Genomic DNA, 20,207 nt, shown 5'->3' with positions numbered 1-20,207 from the left:
ACTTATACTAATATTCACAAGTGAAATATATCGCACTTAATCTCTTTGGCAAACAAGTATGAATCATTCGATGCATAAATATAGTATGTTCCTTTCAAAGTAAGTAATAACATATACATTTTATGATTGCACATTTACATGTGACATACATATGACATAAGTAATATGAAGAGGACATCATTTTATTTAGAGCATATTCATACTTTTTACTAACACTATCGTAAGATCAAATGATCATGTTTTCTTACGGATGACATTTATAAGTAGATAAAAAAATAAAAGGTTTGGAAACAACTAGCGTGTGCATGACAGTCCAGACTTCATTGTCTGTGAAATATTCAATAGCACAATAATTCAGAGATTTAGAAACAGTACTTTTTATTTGGGTGTGTGTAACTGTTGGATCTGAGTGCGTTGAAAAAAAACATCATCATCCGAATTTATACAGAACCATCTAAATAATATGGTATAACAGAAAACTTACAAAATAAATGAAATAGTATGTACTAAATACATTAGAATAAAATTGTGTACTCATTCAATAATAATACGTATATACATACATGTACCATTAACCTAATCAGAATGTCTACTCAAACGTGGAAACAAAAATTACCCGAGATTTCAAGGTTTTTCTAGACAATTCATACATCTTTCTCCGGACTGTCAGAAAAATAATTCTTTACTCATACATTGTGGAAGTTAAGCAGATTTAACCTGTTGTAATTTATTTTCGTTTTGAAACTTTCTAAACTGTAGGAAATTTACCATCTGGAGAGTAAAAAACGTGACTTTTAGGATTCGAAAACCGAAATAACAAATATTTAAAACTGATGTTGAATATTGGAAAATATTTATGTATAGTGAGGGTGTACCAAAAATATTTTTTTCTCAAACCTGCATCAAAATTTCGATAGAGTATCTCAAATAGTATATCTCATCCAAATATGAGGTCTTAATATTGATATTTAGAGGTGCCTATTTTGTTTTTTCCTTTTTCCATTTAAATGACACGTAAAGGAAATCGGAAAATTTTTTGTTATGAGATATTCGCCTATAAACATTCAGCCATATGCAAATATCTCTAAATCGCTTAGAGTTAGAAGAATTCTATCTCAGTACTTTTTTATAGAATCTGTATTAGATCGTTTGTAAGTCAAGCTGTTTACGAGAAAAAAAAATTCAAAAATTTTCCGATTTCCTTTATGTGTTATTTAAGTGGAAAAGGAAAAAAACAAAATAGGCTCCTCTCAATATCAATGTTAAGAACTCATATTTGGATGAGATATACTATTTGAGATGATTTGAGATTTCAGATCTATCGAAATTTTGATGCGGAAAAATAAATAAAAAATTTTTTTTTGGCACATCCTCGTGAGATTCCATATTTTATGCAAGAGAATTAGAAGGTTTGAGACGAAATAATCTGTTTTTTCAATTTCTAATTGCTTCCAATGCCAAGAATACACTTGACGAAAAAATTCTATAATTAACCCAAAAATTGCTTGACAATTCTAAATTTTCCCAGAAAGTAGACACCCTTTTACTGCGGCAGGGATAAGATTTAAATAAAAATAAGATTTAAAAAAAAAAAAAAGATATAAAGATGTATATAAACAGTCGATTCAACAAAACTTGTTTCAAAGTTATGTATAGTAAATTTGGTTAAGTTATAATATCATTCCAGGATATTCGTAATGAACATGAAATTAAATTTTGATTAGAAAAAAGTAATGACGATGATAAATTATTATAGTAATTTTGATAAAGTCAGTCTTCAATTTGTTACCGCATTTACTGTTGAGCAACTATCTTATTGAATCTTAATGAAACATTCAATTATAATTTGATTAAGCGCATACAAAATTAATATTTTGAATCCTGGAATGACCAATGACATTTTTTCTATCAATATCTTAAATACACAAGCATACATCTGTTCATTGTAATGATGCTTTGCATACTGGTGAAATTATATAGTGGGTATTTCATCAAAGTATCAACTGAAAGTCAGAATCTTGCATTTAAGAAATTTTAGAAATATTTGAGAGGTTTTTGTGCAGTCAAAATTAGACCGCATTATTTTGGAAAGTAACATTATGTAATGGTAAATTATTACGTGAAAACTAAGGAAAAGTAATATCTCATGAACAGGTATATGAATTTGCTAGATTATCGAAGAGACTACATATAACAAGCAAACGCGATTACTGTTTTGATAAATATGGCTACAAGTTTTTAAACGCAACAATTCTTTGCATAGTTAATTCTTCGGTATAGTCACTAATATAATCACAAACAGCAAAGAACCTCATATCTCAACATAGCTCGCTGTAAAATATTTTGCTAAAATATAGTACTAAGGTACATTACCATCAGCAAAATAAGCTAAAGTTCTACGTTTATGATTTCAAAGCTAGAAACATCGATGTTAGCATTTTGGTTAAAGGTAAATATAAACAATATTCTGACAGTTATAAATGGTTTGCGTTTCACTGTCAGTTTTGCCAATTACATTTTAAGGTATAAATTTACATCTAATTATTTTTATTCAGTATAATGCACTGACACAAGTATTTGTGGTTCTCTCTAATTACAAGACATGTTGACGTGGAACAGCGAAAAACTGACCTATACGATGGGTTGACAATATTTTATTTACTTGTTATTCTTGATGTTTCCGTACAGGAGAAAATTAAATAACGAAATGAAAATATCGAAGTGAAATAGCTAGAATAGGAGAGTAGAAAAAAAAGAACTAAAAAGAATTGACGATTTTCATTGCCTGTTATAAATGGAATAAGATTGTTATAAAATGAAGAATTATTACTGATATTTAGTCAGTCTTTTAGACTAAATGCTAAAATATGGAAACACACAAATTAAATATATTGTTTGCAAATTAATATCAACCACACATTGTAATATGACACATGTATTTCTAGGCCAGTGTTTTCAACTAAAAAGTATCGCAGTGAACATGGTTATTTTGCGATAAAACGTTACGAATTAAGTACGTTTTTTTAAAAATAACTGTCAGAATATATACAGTGCGCAAATGTTGATCGCATTAAATAATTTTAATATATATAAGTTAAATCGTGTTAACTATCACTGAAAGAATAATGAATTTTCTAACGAAGACACAAGTGAATGTTGTTTAAAATACCCAAAGTAATTGCTATCGAACTTTCCTGAATTCAGGGTACTTAACCACATTTTCACAGGTCTTCCAAAGTTTTTAATAAAAATTAATATTCTTTCTACTGTCACTCATGGTATTTACACATCACTACTCTGTTTGCGTAATCTACAAGAAAGATTAGACTCAAAGTGATGTTAGCAATGATCGAAACCGTATAACAACAAACCGTTTGTGTAATCATTTTTCAAAATTAATTACTCTGTATTATATACACATATCATTTTCTCAGTATAAAACCAATTAGGATACTACTTTCTGTGATAATACATTGTTAGTTTAATAGCTTGTTACCAGAGCCTACTTAATAATTCCATTAGTTTTATTTATCAGCTGTAAAAACTGATCTATTGTCATAACGTTTCTCTTCATACTTCTTACTCAAAAGCCCTGACTTTGTTAAAACTTTCTGTAAAAATTGCACAAACACAAGTTGTGACTATAATCGTGTACAGTAGATAACCTACATCAAGTAGGCTTAGATGCCTCGTTTTCACTCATAAATTTGAGAATTGAATTCAAACATAAGCAGCATTTTTTGTGCTCAATTTCTTACGTGTTGCGTGTAGTGTGCTTCCATTAACACGAAGTGCGTTACTGCATTCTAACAGAGAAGCATATGCTTTAGTTTAAGAAATCAGTTTTTGACTCCCAACAAATGAATGCTAGTTGTGGGTTTGATACAATTTTCTATTTCAGATCATTTTCTATTCAACATCCGTTGTCTGTTAAAAGTGTAGTCATTCGACACTGTATTATCAGAAAAAAATAATGATTCTATTCAGTTTAAGGGGTGCTCTGGTCGATTTCGACGTTGACGTATATGTCTCCGAATATCGAAGTCCGCGCATCTCAAACGCAAAAAAGAAATTCACAGCCCCATTTTATATGCAATTCTGAACAAAAATACTCCAATATGCTCCAATATATTTTCAATTGACACAGAAATAAAATTGAATTAGAGTGTTTTTGTTTTGAATTGTGTATAGAATGGGATTGTTAAACTCTTTTTTACGTTTGAGATACAAGGGCTTTGATATTTGGAGGTATATACGGTAACGTCAAAATCAACCAGGGTACTTCAAATGATGAAACACCTATAAATGTGAACATATATGTGGGGCATTCCATATCAAGTCGAACAGATCCTGACTCTTATACGGCTTGTTTTTCTCGAAATGTTTGTAGGTGTAGTAGTAACTCCTAACATCTAAATGAAAAACCCCACAAGTTGTAAAATCTGCAAAAATACCAAACATGCTGCATTTTATTCCAATCATTTCGGTACAAGACCCATGATGGCAAATGAACTCCCAACTTGCAACATTTTTCATTCGATCAAAAGATGATAAAATGCTATTGTTACGTATTATCAAGATTATTAAAATTGATGTACAAAGATAAAATTTTTAATTATTATAATCAATTATTAAAATCATGATAAAATATGAACATTTTTTCACCCTTTAGTCATATAAAAAATGTTCTAGGTTAGGAAGAGATCGTTTGCCATCGTTTGCGCCAAAATGATTGGAATAAAACACTGCATGTTTGGTACTTTTTTCAGATTTTACAATTTGTACATTTTTTCTAGAATTCTGAGAATCATTGCATGTAGAGATTTTAAACAATCCTCTAGGTGTTTTTGAGGACCTTCTACGCCGCATACTGTGAAAACGAGAGCATCTCAAAGTGCAACCGAGATATCTTATTACACTTTATATATTTGTATTTCAAAATTTAGCTATAAAACGTAGATATCATCCTTCGTTATTGGCCATCGTTATATGAAGACAGTAGAGAATGGAATTTCTTATGTCTCTTTATGAACGTACAACACAATCACTCATTTCACCAAAGAATTAGAGAAATGTGCCTCAATCCAGCATACATGAATGTATGAAGAGAGATTAACAAGTGACTTGCTGCTTGACAGTGATCTGCTTAATTATTTTATAAATGTCTTAACTATTTCTAATGAGAGCAAAGACTATTCAATAATTTAAATTGTGAAAAAAATGAGACTAATCTAATAATTATTTCCTCAGTCAACAATTTACCTGTCCAAACCATCCAATTTAATGTGAGAAAATTCAATAAAAATACATAGACACCAAACAGAGATTATTTTTATAAGTTGGATAGTTTGTGAAATGATTGCAGTTTGTATCAACACATCCATACAACCTAAATGTATGCAACGTTTATGCGCCAGAAATTCAATTCTAGTTACAAAATTTTCAATTCTTCTTTTGTACGTCAAACAAAAGTAATTGCGCTACTCAAAAAGAGATACGTATTTGTAGGATAAAATTATCAAATCTATTTGAAAGTATACTCTCTACATTGAACGTATTTCAAGAAAATATCACAATGAAACAAACAATTTATACAATAGATTGGTGCACAAGCTGTTGTAATGGCAAAGTATACATATAAACCATCCAAGACGGAATCACATGTCTTGTTTGTCATTTGGTATCTTCCATGTGTTATATACTCAATAGTAATAAGTTAACAGAACTGATATGTCTTAAGAAAATCATCAATTTAAGACCTGGAGCGTATCAGTTACTTTAAGAATGTCGATTTCTTGAGAAGTAATTGTTGTTTCGCACTCTTCGAATCTCCCCACTTCGGTGGCATGTACTACGCTCATGGCCTCATTGTGAATAGCTGTTGTTTCACATTCTTCAAATCGCTTCAGTTCCTTGAGCAAATCCTACAAACAACATGCTTGGCAGATGAAATAAAAGACCATGAGATATAAAGAGGGGTCGCATGTGCTAGAAAAAAATTTGAGGGGGTATGTACGAATAGACAGCTGTAATAATTGATTGTCCGGATATAAATTCCCAGAATTCATCCACTTTATTGGCCATCTACTTGTATGTATACCCCTTTAAATCTTATCTAAGCGCGCGCTTTACTCTTTGGCCATGGAGACTATTTAAGAACTGATAAAAAATGTTGTTCTTACCTTTGGCAGTGAAGTTCTATCATAATAATGGGTGTATTTGCCAACACACCGACTTAATTGTACATAGATGTCGCATAATACTTCTACCGGAGAATCCTCTGTTATGTCGACAGTATGTTTTAATGCAGTTTCGAGCTCACTTTTATCGACTATTACTTTCTCATTAACCCCATTCTTAGTAGGACTAGAATCACTCTCAATGGCAAATGATAACTCGTCCATACTTTCACGTCTAGATGACGCACTTGATCCCTCATTTTCTACATGTCTTTGATCGTCCGCCATCGTTACATCCATTTCAATAATCTCATCATTTTTTTTATCTTTATCAGCCTCGTTGTGATTGCTCTGTGATGAATCCTTCGGTGTATCAAATTGCAAATCATTGTCCGAATCAGAGTTGTTAAACAGAGGATCATTTCCATTCAGAACGCTATTCGCTTCAGTTTCGAATTCTTGGAATTTTTCCAAATCTATACCGCTTGTATTTTCCATGGAGACACTTGACTTACGTACAATTTCAGTAGTCATGTCGTCAAAAGCAATCTTTTTCTTCTTGTGCACTTTTTTGACATACCCCCGTGCCCACGCAGGTATTCTACGTTTTCTGGATGTGGAAAACTTTTTCCCATTTACCATAATTCCGCTGGTCGGAGTGAGTGACTCTTTTTTATCATTCTTTTCAGTATTTGTCAGCGAATCAGTTTTCGAACTTTTACTCTCTGCATCTCCATCTATATTTTCAGTAACCTTACGATTTTTAGATATCTCTCGACATTTGTCTTCAAAATCTGAATCTAATTCAGCTTTTATAAGTGCGTAAGCATTATCTCGAAGGGAACACGCACGATGCCGTATGAGTTTATCTGCTGGATCCCTGTGAATGAAACATATGAATATATGATAATATTAACTACTGTCATGAGGTGTTTGTTAGTCAATGGTAAATGGTAATAATGCGAGTGGTTTTCAATGACTACCTAATATATATTTGAAATGTTATGTGTCATGGCTACAGAAATGGAGTAGCACGTGATTCTCAATAATATTGATCACACAAGTAAGTGCCAGTTTCATAATAATAATGGACTTCAATCAACTCTTGATTGAATCACACAAAACTTGCGTGGTTTCTTCAAATATTTAATTTGATATTTACTACGTTAGAATAAGAAAACTGCTAGGTGCATACAATTCAGAAACATATATTTTTGAAGGAAAATGTTGGCATTAGAATATTTCTTGCCGGATAAAAATAAGCGCCACTAAGTCTTGCTCGATCACAAAGTTTGCTAAATGTCAATTATTTGTGACATTTTGTGAACCTTGCAATGTACTTTGTGAGCAATTCCAGAAGTGTGTTTGAATGATCAATTATATGCAGTAGTTTTTGACATTTATTGTTTGAAATGAATGATATAACGTTCGTTACAATCCAATACGTGGATTAAACATTATATAAACATAAATATCTGCACTACGATGGTAATTTCCATTGGAAAATACACTTTTTTGGAAATCGATGGAATGTAATCAGGAACGAAACTAATAAAAAATAACTGTTTCAAGTTTACATTTTCATTGACAAAGCTTTAATAAAACAATTTTAAAGATTTTATGCAATTGGATACCCAGGAAGTGCAAGACAGAAACATGCGAAGCTTCAGATTTAAAAAATGATCCTTGTAAATTGAAAACCACTGTATCTACAAAGCAACAACAGCAATGGATAAACAGATAAGTCTGACTACCTCTTCAATATTCCAAGGGATGGCCTATCGCGCAAGCTGACATGAAAACACACAACATGAATGTCAGTATGAATCGGTGAATAGATGATGTGCACGTATAATAACATTGTTAACTTCTCTTTTCAGCCAACAATAGTAGTTTCTAAAGAATTAAACGAACATATCAAGTTCAGAAGACTCGAAAATTAAAATGATCTGGCTTAAAAACGTCTAAGACATGAGAGTTTTTTAATGTCGTCTCACAGTGCTACTTTGTTCATTAATATAACTTTTGACAGGCATTGACGCTGTTCCTCTGAAGATAGTAGCGCCGCTTGTAGCAACATATTAAAGTACCTTTTGTGGTAAATGGGGGAAATGGAGGAGGCCCCCAAGGCTGACTGGATCAGACCTGGGTGGTATATAGTTTTAAATTATTTATCGTTTAATTGTATGGGGATGTATGGAGAGTTGTACATGAAATTATTAATAAACATATTATATGTTATATGACATTGAAGAGTCTACAAAAAGTTACGAGTTACCTATTGAGTTTACCTTAAAGAGTGACTTTAACTGACCCACAACAGATGAAAAAATCAAATGAATCAGAAAAGAATGGCGCAGATTATTTTTAGTAACGTCGATGCAAGGCCTGTCATTAGAAATAAGGAACATGATACTTCAACTTTGACTGTTTTTCCTTTTTTAATCAGTCTAAGACTGATTGTGCGGTAAAACAACATGAGAAAAAAGACAGACATTTCTGCACGATTTGCAAACAATTTCGAGTGCATTTCGTAATTTAAAAAGATTCAAATATACACCACAAGATTTTGTTCAAATTTCAATCTTTTTACTGTTCCTAGGTCATGATGACGCTTCAGTTGTACATTAAATTCAACCAGGCGGATGAGGGCAATAGCTTTGATTTCTTCAACAGGCACAATCGTATTATTGCTTCTATACGAGCCTATTACAGCATATAATCAGTCACGTGCGTCAGATAGTTAGAAATTGATTATACGTTGATTAATCGAATGAAAGAAAGTTTTTGTCTTGTGGTTTAAATTTGCTGTATATTTTTTTTGCGTAATTGACGATTTCTGACCTGATGTTCATCTCACGCAACTAATGTGATTCGATATATCAAATGCGACAGCTAAGAAATTAGAAAAAATGCAAAACGAATAATACGATGTATAAATTGTACGAAATTCTACAAAGATTGGTGAAAAATCGTAACAATGATCAATTTTGGAAAATTAACAGGGTCACCATTTTCTAAGCGAAAGATGTTAAGTATTTTTATAAAATATGCCAGATATCCATTGAATATGTAATTTTCAACCCAAGTTCCAACTGAACTGTCCAAGTCGATTTTATATAACTAAGGAGCCAATATTTTTTGTGTACATACGCACACACATGCATATTGGAAAACACTTAACGATGTCATTAATGATACGTGTTTCAGGGTCAAAGAAATTATTCTGTTCCTCAAGCGAAGTTTGTCGCGATAGCAATCTATGTGCGTGATAACAATTTAATATAGGCATTCCACTCGTTGTTTTTAAAAAATAGTTATGGCGAGTGTTAATTCCTTTAAACTACCTGGTATTTGTAGAAGTGTCATTGTCGAAGTTCCTGTCTCTCAAAAGCAAATGTTTTCATGATTCTTTCAATATTCACAAAAAAATCAATAGAGAGGATGGAATTATTTAATCAATTTCAAAGTGCTTGAATAGCAAGTGTTAAGTTAACAATGCTAGCTCAGTGAATTTAGTGAATGAAAGATCCCACCAACGGCACATCCTCAAAGAATACCAATAATTTCAAGATTTTACTCACCTGTCCGGGTTATATTCCAGTGCATTTCTACAAATGAGATCAACGTCATCAAGGAAATCCCGTGCACATAAATAACAGTGCATATCTATTTTGGTCATCATTGTTTCCAGGTCCATTGGTTGCTTGATAATCATGTTGTAGTCTGGAACTTCTTCCGTATCCACAGGCTTTGTAAACATGAAAAATCTGTGGGCAAAATTCTTCATCTTTGTATGCACAAAAATATTTTAACAATATTTCAGTCGTTGTTATCAAGTATTTTCTCCATGTACTGACTAAAAAATTGGATCGAAGTAGAATAATAAAAATGATAACTTACTGTCGGTTCCTAGCAAGTTTAGCACAAATCTCTCGTAAAAATATCCTAAGCTCTCTCAGTGACGCTTCTTCTTTCTCATAAAGTGATATTCTCTCTTCCTCCGTCATTCTTTTTGGCACAAATTCTGGAGCTAAAGGTAATTTTTCCAGTACCGCAACTTTATTGTTCTTAATTGGTGGTGGTTTAAGACTTTGTACCATATAAATTGGTCTAAAGAATTTCGCTCTTTGTTGAGACATCGGATTTCTCATCGTGTACACTTCACCACGGAATTTACTGAACAAGTTTCGAAGGTGCAATGGCAAGCATTCGTACATGGTATCACTCGTTGACAATATTAAAATTGGTAATGTTGGATCCAGGGCCATAATTCGACATAGAAAAACTGCTTTCACTGTTTCTGGGACAAGGGGCCACCATTGATCAATAGCTGGGATATAAATAATAGAAGGTACATTTCTACTTGCTTCGTTGAATACCTGCAAGTAGATTAAAATAGCAGACTGAGACACCATTTCATGTAGAGAATTTAAAAAATCTAATACATTTTATAAGTCTTCTCTACTAAATTTCGAACATGAAGGTTTCATACTGTTTTTTATGCAAACAAAGATTTCGGGACACGTACTGTGCCAACATCTACTAAATTTGAGCCACACGGCACCAGATGCGAAAAATGTACGGTTTCGTAAATCCATACAGTACTCTACCAAGAAAAGAACAGTGTAGGTGATGTGTTACGCGCGATTTTGATACATACCACAATTTTTAAGTTATGAGCAATCAAAGTCCGGAAATTTGAAATTTGCAACAAAAGATTTTTCTTTTTTTTCGACATGGGCTGAGAATCCTCTCGGGACTAATTATGAGTATAAGAAATTCCGTCGTGGATCCCATAGGAATTTTTTTAAATTGTTTTCGAGGTATAAGCATCTTAAGCTTCAAGTACTAAAAAACTGCGTTTAATGAAATCGCGGTTGTGCGAAAATAACCGATCTCAAGCTTCATAAATGCAGCGGTCAATCGGAAATACATATTTTCGAAACCATTGCTTGTATGGAAAAAAGCATAAAACGGTTTTATAGGGAATCTAATGTACTTCATTTTATTACAGTCTCTTTCATTGTAGGATTAACGGTTTACAGGAAAATGCAGAAACCTTCTTTAAAATCTTTCAACCTCCTATCGATTGTGACTTGTGATAATTTTATTACTGATTTCAAAATGAGACTGTATACCAAAATGCAGCTTCTTGCTAATTATTCGAAAGTTAATACTCAAAGTAACCTGACTACTATAGCTGTTTGCTATGAGTCCACAAATAACTATAAAGTTGAAAAACATTACCTGCACACAAGCTTCTTCTGGCGACCTTGCAGTTTCTGCAAAAAGCGTACTAACGTCAAGAGTATGTACTGGTAAGTGTTCCATTCGATACAGGATTGCTGGCGCAAGATGAGGTCCTTGTCCCTTTGCCTTATATCCACCAGCAATTAATAATCGTGGCCGATGAATACCTCTGACTATTTTTATCCTACAATTTGCCATCAGTTTTTAAGTATTGAATTTGACAAGAGAAATTTCAAAAATAAGAATACAAACGCACTTTGCCATTGCTGGTTTGATACCCTGTGGAAATGTCCTTTTTATAGTATCGAGTATTGTTTCTAAGGCAGGATTTAACAATGGTTCCAAAAAAGGCTGCAACTTTCTTCCAGCGCATGGAGCTACTCTGTGTGACGAAGGAACAAGAATAGAGCTGGCCTGTACGAAGTCTCGTTTTTTTACCTGTTAAATTAGATGTAATGACGAATAGTAGGCTTGAAAAATTGGAATTACCTGAGAATTATTGATGAGATTAATGTTTGTGACCATGTAGATATTCTACACATCCAATTTAGTTGGGTGACGGTCAGCGATGAAATAATGCGCTTTTAGCAATCAATTATGTTGGTTGGTTTTACATTAAAGAAACCTGATGATGGTAGGCGGGGCCTGCCGAAACGTCGTTTTGAAAAACATAATTGATTGCTAAAAGTGCATCATTTCATCCCTGAAGGTCACCCAACTAAATTGAATCTGTAGCTAAGAATTATCTTTAATCATTTAATTTCGTATTCAGTTATTGGAACATTTTATTAAAAGTTAAAACTGACAGTTGAACGTTCAAAGATTCCACGCCTCGTGATCTTACCTCGACCTGCGTTGGGTCCAAAAGAAGCCTGTCACTGGTCATGTATATTTGGGGATATGTTCTTCTCAATCCTTGCAAGACTGCTTCAGTACATAGAGCTCTCAGATCAGACCCACAATATCCAGTAGATTTCTCAGCTAAGGCTTCCAGCAGTTGTGGAGATGGTGGATTCTCCCATTTACTAACGTGTATTTTGAGAATTTCTAATCTTTCCTTCCTTGGTGGTAATGGAAAAAATAACTCACGATCGAATCGACCAGGTCTGCGCAGTGCCGGATCTATTGCATCTATCCTGTTTGTCGCACCAATTACGATAACCTGTGGTATTAGAATGTTGAAACGTTAGTTATTAAAAATTATACCATCTTGAAACAAGAAGAAAAAAGAAACAAGCAGGACTAGAAGAAAACAAATTTGAAATTAGAAGTTTTTTATCAGTCAGGATTATACGTGAAATTCTGCCTCTAAATCAAATCGAAATTATCACATCTCAAATTTTAGCTTATCATCCCAAATTCAACCCTCTGTCCTTACTGCTCGTTTAAAAAACTGACCTCGACATGATTTTCAGTATGTATCACATTTCCACCTCATTTTTACTTCAAAGATTATTAAAATAAACGAAATGTCTTACATATTCTTATGCATATCAACTTGTGTTTGGATATTTCGGTAGCGCACTTGATCAATCATCATTTTTTTCATATTTAGATTTCTGATTTTCACTGGAATTTGTGAAATAAACTTAATTTTTTTTAGTAAGTACGAAAATAAGGTCATACTTGATATCTTTTACACAGAAAGGTAACTAAATTAGTACACAAATTTTCTTCATTTAATGAATCATTGATAATATTCTGAGAATTATTATTATTTCAAATTCTATTACTTGTGTAATGCTTGATACCCCGCAACAATTATAAAGAGTACTTTAGCGTAACCAGATTTTCGTACTGTAAATAAACAAAGTTCACTTGATAAATTCCTTTATCAACAATCTAGGCTTGAAAATTCCTAACAGCTCGAGTTTGACACCGAGAAATCCAAAAACATTTCTTAATAAGTACACAGACTTCTGAACAAATTTTTCACATAATTGTCGAAACTAAAATAGTATGAAAATCGGGTACATACTAAAAATTGTGTTCTAGAAAAGTTTTTAAAATCCACAATGGCTTATTTCGTTTGGAAAACTGTTTTTTACAAATTCAGCAAAACACATTTGTATTTCTCTTAATAATCAATACGATATTACTGTTTATTGAGCAGAATCAGTATCAGTGCGATCCTGATAAAATTAACGTGACGTGTTGAAAAAAACTGGCACATTGGGATTGTAGAGAACTTTCTTCTAAATAAAACGACTCGTTGCAGTGAATTTGAACGAGTGCAAACATGATATGATATGACATAAGATCCAAAAACGAGGAATTTTGAAGTGGCAATAGTTTGAAGAGTGATTGAGTTGAGCTGGGTTCCCGGCACATACACGGTTATATCTTAATAACTAACTATGCTGGTATTATTCAGATAAAATTACGCGTAGTAATTGATAGTGATATAATGTAAATATAATACATTATATTGATAACGTGCTCTAATGCTTGATAAAAATTGAATTTCAATCTTTCCAATCATAAGTTACCTCTCCTCTGTTGCATAGACCATCCATAAGAGCAAGTAGCGTAGAGACAATGCTGGCATGGATTTGATCCTGCTTTGTACTTCTAACAGGTGCCAAGCCATCTATCTCATCAAAGAAAATTATCGATGGCTTTTTTTGCTGTGCTTGTTCAAAGAGTAGTCTTAGCTGACGTTCAGACTCGCCTACCCATTTTGACAAGCAGTCTGCACCCTTTCGCATAAAAAATGAAACTTTTCGACTGCCTTGACTGCACTCATTGGCTAGTGCTCTGGCAATCAACGTTTTACCAGTACCTGTTAAGTGAGAGAAAACAGTTTTTTAACCGTTATGTAAAAAATAACATTTAAGAACGTGTAGAAAAAGTGTAAACGAAGCTGCTCAACTTTTTTTCTAATGAAAAAATTCAGAAACATTTAAGGCTTATGATTCTAAAAGTATAAGCTTCTCATGGAATTTGACAAAATTTTAACCCTCATGTCTAACGGTTTTATTTTACTTGGTGTTAGCACCTTTGACTGCCTACAAGCTTCAGCTTCATGTAGAAAAAAGGTATATATGTTTAACATAACCAGGCTAGTATCATTGGAAACTTACACTTCAAGATTTTATGTTACATACCTGGTGGACCATGGAATAATACCCCTTTCGGCGGAGTAATATGAAATCTGTCAAAAACGTCAGGGTAAATCATTGGGAAGACCACCATTTCTTTCAAGCAATGAATATGTGATTCTAGACCTCCGACATCATTGAATGTTATATTAGTATCTACTGTGATGGGATCAATATCAGCTTTGCGATCCGGTGGGCCACCTTGCGGTATTGCTGATTGCCTAGAACGAAATTGTAATACGGTTAAGGGGATATGTACGAGTAGGCAGTCGAAAAAGTGAGTAAAATTTAGGAATTCCTATCTCGACAACCATTTATTCAATTTGATTAGAGTTTATTTTAATCAAAAATATGTAAATCAAACTTCATTCACAAATTTGTTTTGTTACAATTAATTAATAAGAACCATTGTTAATGATCATAATGCTAACCATATTGCTTGAAGACATGCTTTGCAATACTCATAATATCTCAAAAAAGACTAAACTGTTTTACATTTAATTTGGAGAGAGTATTCTTGGATAGTTTTTTCTCTCTCCTTTTTCTTTCTCACAACCCGTTTTTTCTTTCCTTGGAACAAATTTACAAATCATTCTAAATTCGATTATTGGTAAGGAATTAACTCTTTTCTACTTACTTGAGGAAAAAAAAAGGATAAAAAAAAAAGGTGGGATTGTGACAAAGAGGATAAACTATCCAAGATTACTGTCTCCGAAATCGTAAGTAAATCGGTTGAGCAGGTTTTCGTGAGCATCACAAAACATGTCGCAGAGTGAAACAATTGAGTTTATTGTTAATAACCTTGCTTCCTATCAATTGATGGGAATGAAAAAACATAGAAATGAAGCTCAAGCTATGTTTTTTGGAATGGGACAAACTCCAATCAAATTTAATAATATGCTGGCGAAACATAAATTCCCCATCTATATCCATTTTTTCAATCATCTGGTAATATATACCCTCTTAACTCACTGAATTCTATTGCTCAACTTAGCTGTGCCATATATATAAAGTTTCGTTGGTTACAGACAAAGACAAATGAGAAAAAGGGAGTTACTTACCGTGCTTTTTTCCCTTTTTTCTTATCATACCGTTGTGGTTCAGAATCACTTGAATCACTAGAGCTGGTGGTCTTACCCCTGTGTTTACATCTTCTCATTGAATTAGTGAGTACACTTCTCAATACGCGGAATGATCTTTGCACCGGTTCAACACTAGCTTGAAATCTATCGACCGCTGGTTTTTTTTGCCGTAAGCTGTACTTTCGAGGTCCTGGAGAGTCTGACGACTCACTTAGATCACTCTCCTCCACTATAAATGAATGAAAATTAACATTAGTACGATTTGATGTTATTGTAAACATGTCAAGTGGCAATGTACTGACGATTGGTAATGGTTAAACAGCTTTGAGCCATTCGTTGCACCAAAAATCAGCATCTGATAGAAGTGAGGAGAAAGGGGATAGTTTTGGTATAGATTTCAACCAATGTACATGGCCACTTTTCTGATAAATATATCACATTGTGACTCGCAATAGACTATTTAACTTACCTAATTTTTTATCCCTTTGTAGTTGGCGCTGTGTGGCTCTTTTGGTTCTTTTTATTCTTGTATACATATCTTCGTAACCCTTGATAACAAAAAAAAAAAAAAAACGTGACAATAGTTGCTATACAAGTTACTAATAATAGTTACTATATAAGTGACACAGTTTTAATTCTAGGTGATCATTCCAGAAAATTGGGAATACTTACATCTTCATTATCAGAATTGTCATTGTTATGTGGCTTGTGACTCTCTTGAGAACTGTCTTCATCGTCGTTCTGTTCTGCTTTCGGTTTTTCATCTTTTTCCAACATATATCTGGTCACAGGGCCTTCTCTAAGCCTAGGTGAACCGAGAGACTTGGTCCTTCTGCAAAGTATATGCCGCCTAGTGTATAAAGCCCATACGGATCGTGTTTACAAAATCAACATACCTAATTTCTTTTTCATCATGTCCAGCAGTCAGTTCAGTTTTATTTCTACAATCTTTTTCTCCTCTATCTTTCAGTTCTTTTTCAGATCTGTCTTCATCTTGTCTTGGCCCTTCTTTCGACTCCGTAACCGAGTCTGCACCATCTCTAGATTCTTCGTCCTGCTCGTGCTTCTCTAAAGATTCCTTATCTATATTTGGCCTATCTCTTGATTCTTTATCACGTTCTTGTCTTTCCCTAAGTTCCTTGCTACGATCTGGTCTGTCTCGAAGCTCTCGATCACGCAGCGCTCTAATGTGCCTGGTAGGACCTTTGTTCAGCGGATGATTTTCTCGCGATTTCAAAGGTATCCTTCGTTTTAATTCACGCTTCCGTTCATTCACTTCCTCAACCATTTCTTTATCAGATGATGAGCCTGGTTGTCGAAACATTGGATAACCTTTGAGAGTTTGTGTACCTGAAGGACCAGAAAATATTAAAAACATTCTCAATTTGTACAAGAGGAAAAGCAAGCAGGAACCAAGCAATACCACGTTAATCATCATCTACCTAGGATCCAGCTAGTATTCAGATTATCGTAAGTTTGCATTCTATTCCTTGTACTCCGCCTGACACTGGAAACATTGCGGTTGAGGAGTGGACTTGACGGGACACGTGATCGAAGTGTTCGTAGACTCTTAGATTTTCTAGCTACAGAGCCAAGGCTACGACTACGAGGTGTAAAAATATCCTCCTCTGTGTCCATTGAATCCATAGTGACTTCATCGTCAGACATTATCTAAAACAGCGTCAAGTTTTTTATAATATTGTTTAAAGTTTAATATATGTATAATTTACTTTAAAAAAAAAAATTGTGGTAAAAATAAAATGGATGCATGACTGAATAAACAACTCTTAGTTATAGTAGTTCTGCTATTATTCAAAAACGACCTCAAACTAAGAATATAAATTAAAGGTATTGAATCAAATCTATTGACTCGACCTAGTTTTTCAGGTTTATGATGATAAAAAAATGATTTTTAAGGTAATTAAAATTTTCTCAATTTTCTATTAGTATTTGAACAATAAATGATCATAAGCCAACCTTATTTCAAATAACAAACTACAGAAGTAGTTTGTGCCAGCACATTATTATTGTATGTATAAGCTTGATGAAATTCACAGAAGGAGATCTGTAACAAAAAGCAAAATTCATATAATATTTCTATCAAATCATGATAATTTGCAAAGTTAAAAGTTGAAGAAAATATTATTTGAAAACGATCAAATATTAATTGAATAATGTATAGCGGTATGGTATGTATTTTCAATGTGTAAACTCTGCATAAAAGGTGTGAGGAATCGCACAAAGATAAAGGTAATGTAATCTCAACATGTTGCATTCAGCAAAATTTGAACAAAAAGTTACCCCTCTTATTTCTGATTCTTTTTAACGAAGAAAAACAGACTTGCAATAAAAAGGTCCAGACCTAAAACTGAAAATGGTTCAAGCAGTTTTGTAAATGATGAGAGTTAAGCTTTGGTAAATAAAGAAAAGGGTTTGAATGAAGAAAACCACTCTGTTGATAATGATATACAATTGCCAACACTTACTTTCAATGTTACTGTCAAACTAAATTGACTATTGATAAATTTATTGTCCTAAACTTGTCTGTCAGTAAAGTCATACTTTTATATTTGATTGGGCAGACTTTGCGCCTACAGAGTTTGACGGTCTATTCAAAGATCAATGGGCGTTAAACTTTTTTTTACTACTTGTCTTACCCTGGACAAGAAGAATTAAAGAATAATCTTTGAAACAGACTTACACTTTTGTTATTGCAAATCTTTCTTTGTTGAGAGCAAAATTTTTTGTCCAATAGAAGAGGCGACAATACCCAAAGCAAAAAAAAAAAATGCATTAAAGATAAATTTACGACTGCCCAGTGAAATGCCTTGCATAAAAAAAATGTGGTAATAATAAGTAGTAAAATATACATTTAACAATTCGGATTAGGTTTATTTGAATATAAAAATAAAAACCATTGCTTTTTGCATCCCTTTCAACCCAGACCTTATATCTCAACGAAATGAACAGATTTCCTTGGCCAGAGCCTTGCACGTAGTAAGAAATGTAAATAAAAACAATGTGATCGTAGAGAGAGTAAGGATGCAAACATAACAGTAAATACAATGATAAACAAAGCTCAAAACGTACAGCCTGTACCCGAAACGAGGAGGATACAGTTAAAAGTCTGTCGTGATAATCGCGCGCGCGCATGAAATCAATCAATCGAAAACGACAGTACATTCTTTGATAATTGATAATAGATAATAAATACCTTCATCTGGTAAGTATCCGTTGCGCGGTGAGCTATATGACGAAAGTAGAAGGCAGCGAGGGGTGGCTGATCGTCGTTGTAATGAACAAACCTCATTGGATAAGATTCGTAAAGCCGTGAGGTCGCAACTTTTCCAAAATTTTACATAGCTAGGTTGTTCACAAGACTTGCTAACTCATGCCGCGTACACGTATATCGACCAACGCTCTAACTACCAAAAAAAAAATAAATACGATTTTTAACTGTGTTGCCTGTATAACGCGTTGAATTTCATTCGGAAACTAACACTGGTAGAATACACCCGCATTTAGGTACGTTCAGCAGATAGAATTTCACGTTACGTAGGTATGTGTGTAGTGAACGCTAGTTCCCCTGTCGTTGTGAAACAGCTTCTCCTCTCCCTGCTGCGCGGCCCGTAGCCTGCGGTGAAGATAGCCAACGGTGCATGCTCGCAACTCCAACTTCCAGTGATATACCTAACCTATCTTTCGATTTAGATAACTAAGTTATCTTATTATCTATATTGCATCTCGATATAAGATTAACTCGGTTTGACATATTTTAACGGAACATCATACTTCATTTTCACGATTCTCAACAACTAATTCGTTTATTCGAACGCCGGTCCTAATGACAGTGGTCAATTGCATAAATCGCTTTACATAGATGACACTTGTATCCTAGGTACGGTATGACACACACATATATATATGTATTTATCAGTATGTCAATAGTCGGCATAGCTTGGACTGGTGCAAATATTCAGTTGAGCGCCCGGGCATTGACTAAAGTACAGTTTAAACCGGTTACCCATGGCGTTGCTCATGAGGTTTTGCATGCTACTTACAAGCTCGCGTGCTAATGCTGGTTTCCGCCGATAAAGAAACTACCGGATTGATCGTTAACACTTCTTTTCATGGTCTCAGGCCCATTTACCCACCGAGTATTAGCTCCGAATTTACCCACGAGTAACAGTCCTTAATTTCTTCCGTCAATGGCCCAGGCACGGCCTTAGGCCGGTTCTACAATGGGTCGTTGGTGAGTCGTATATCGTGATTCGTTGTCGGACATTCTTTTTGTGCTGTCGGAAGGTGCAATCGGGACCTCCGTGAAGTTGGCCCCCCGAAGTTATTATTTTTAAATCTAATTAATGCAATTCGTTTGAGAATCGTTTGAGAGGGTTTGAGAGTAAAGAAAAATCGTTTGAGAGTTAATAGTCTTTCCGGAAAATTGATTTTAATTTTGGGTGTGAAGTTGGCCCCCATATTTTCTATCTCCTCAAAAAATGGACTTGGACGTTTAATTTTTTTTTTAATCTTTTGAGAATCGTTTGAGAGGATTTGACAGTAGAAAAAAAGTGTGTAACCAGTGTGTAACA

The 20,207-nt window shown here is 33.7% G+C and overlaps 1 protein-coding gene across 3 annotated transcripts; it reads right to left on the bottom strand.

Annotated features, from left to right (window-relative positions):
• Positions 1–891: 891 nt before the first annotated feature.
• Positions 892–19,974, bottom strand: LOC124301296 (ATPase family AAA domain-containing protein 2-like). Of its 3 annotated transcripts, XM_046756181.1 has the most exons (17): positions 19,116–19,974; positions 18,830–19,040; positions 17,058–17,286; positions 16,512–16,965; positions 16,288–16,465; positions 16,085–16,163; positions 15,595–15,844; positions 14,540–14,754; positions 13,922–14,214; positions 12,277–12,594; positions 11,689–11,870; positions 11,430–11,616; positions 10,083–10,561; positions 9,764–9,949; positions 7,934–7,969; positions 6,183–7,059; positions 892–5,924 (listed from the first exon to the last, which is right to left on the bottom strand). In XM_046756181.1, exons 2-17 carry the CDS (start codon positions 18,923–18,925, stop codon positions 5,748–5,750), a joined length of 4,236 nt encoding a protein of 1,411 aa, XP_046612137.1. In that variant the 5' UTR covers positions 18,926–19,040; positions 19,116–19,974; the 3' UTR covers positions 892–5,747. The 3 variants fall into 3 exon arrangements, with proteins under 3 accessions (XP_046612137.1, XP_046612138.1, XP_046612139.1); XM_046756182.1 differs by lacking the exon at positions 19,116–19,974 and having other exon boundaries at positions 16,288–16,447; positions 18,830–19,031; XM_046756183.1 differs by lacking the exons at positions 7,934–7,969; positions 19,116–19,974 and having other exon boundaries at positions 18,830–19,031.
• Between the last annotated feature and the right edge of the window lie 233 nt (positions 19,975–20,207).

Source organism: Neodiprion virginianus, chromosome 3 (genome assembly GCF_021901495.1).
Source record: "Neodiprion virginianus isolate iyNeoVirg1 chromosome 3, iyNeoVirg1.1, whole genome shotgun sequence".
NCBI classification, from domain to species: Eukaryota; Metazoa; Arthropoda; class Insecta; order Hymenoptera; family Diprionidae; genus Neodiprion; species Neodiprion virginianus.
This window is presented reverse-complemented; position numbering and strand designations above follow the sequence as displayed.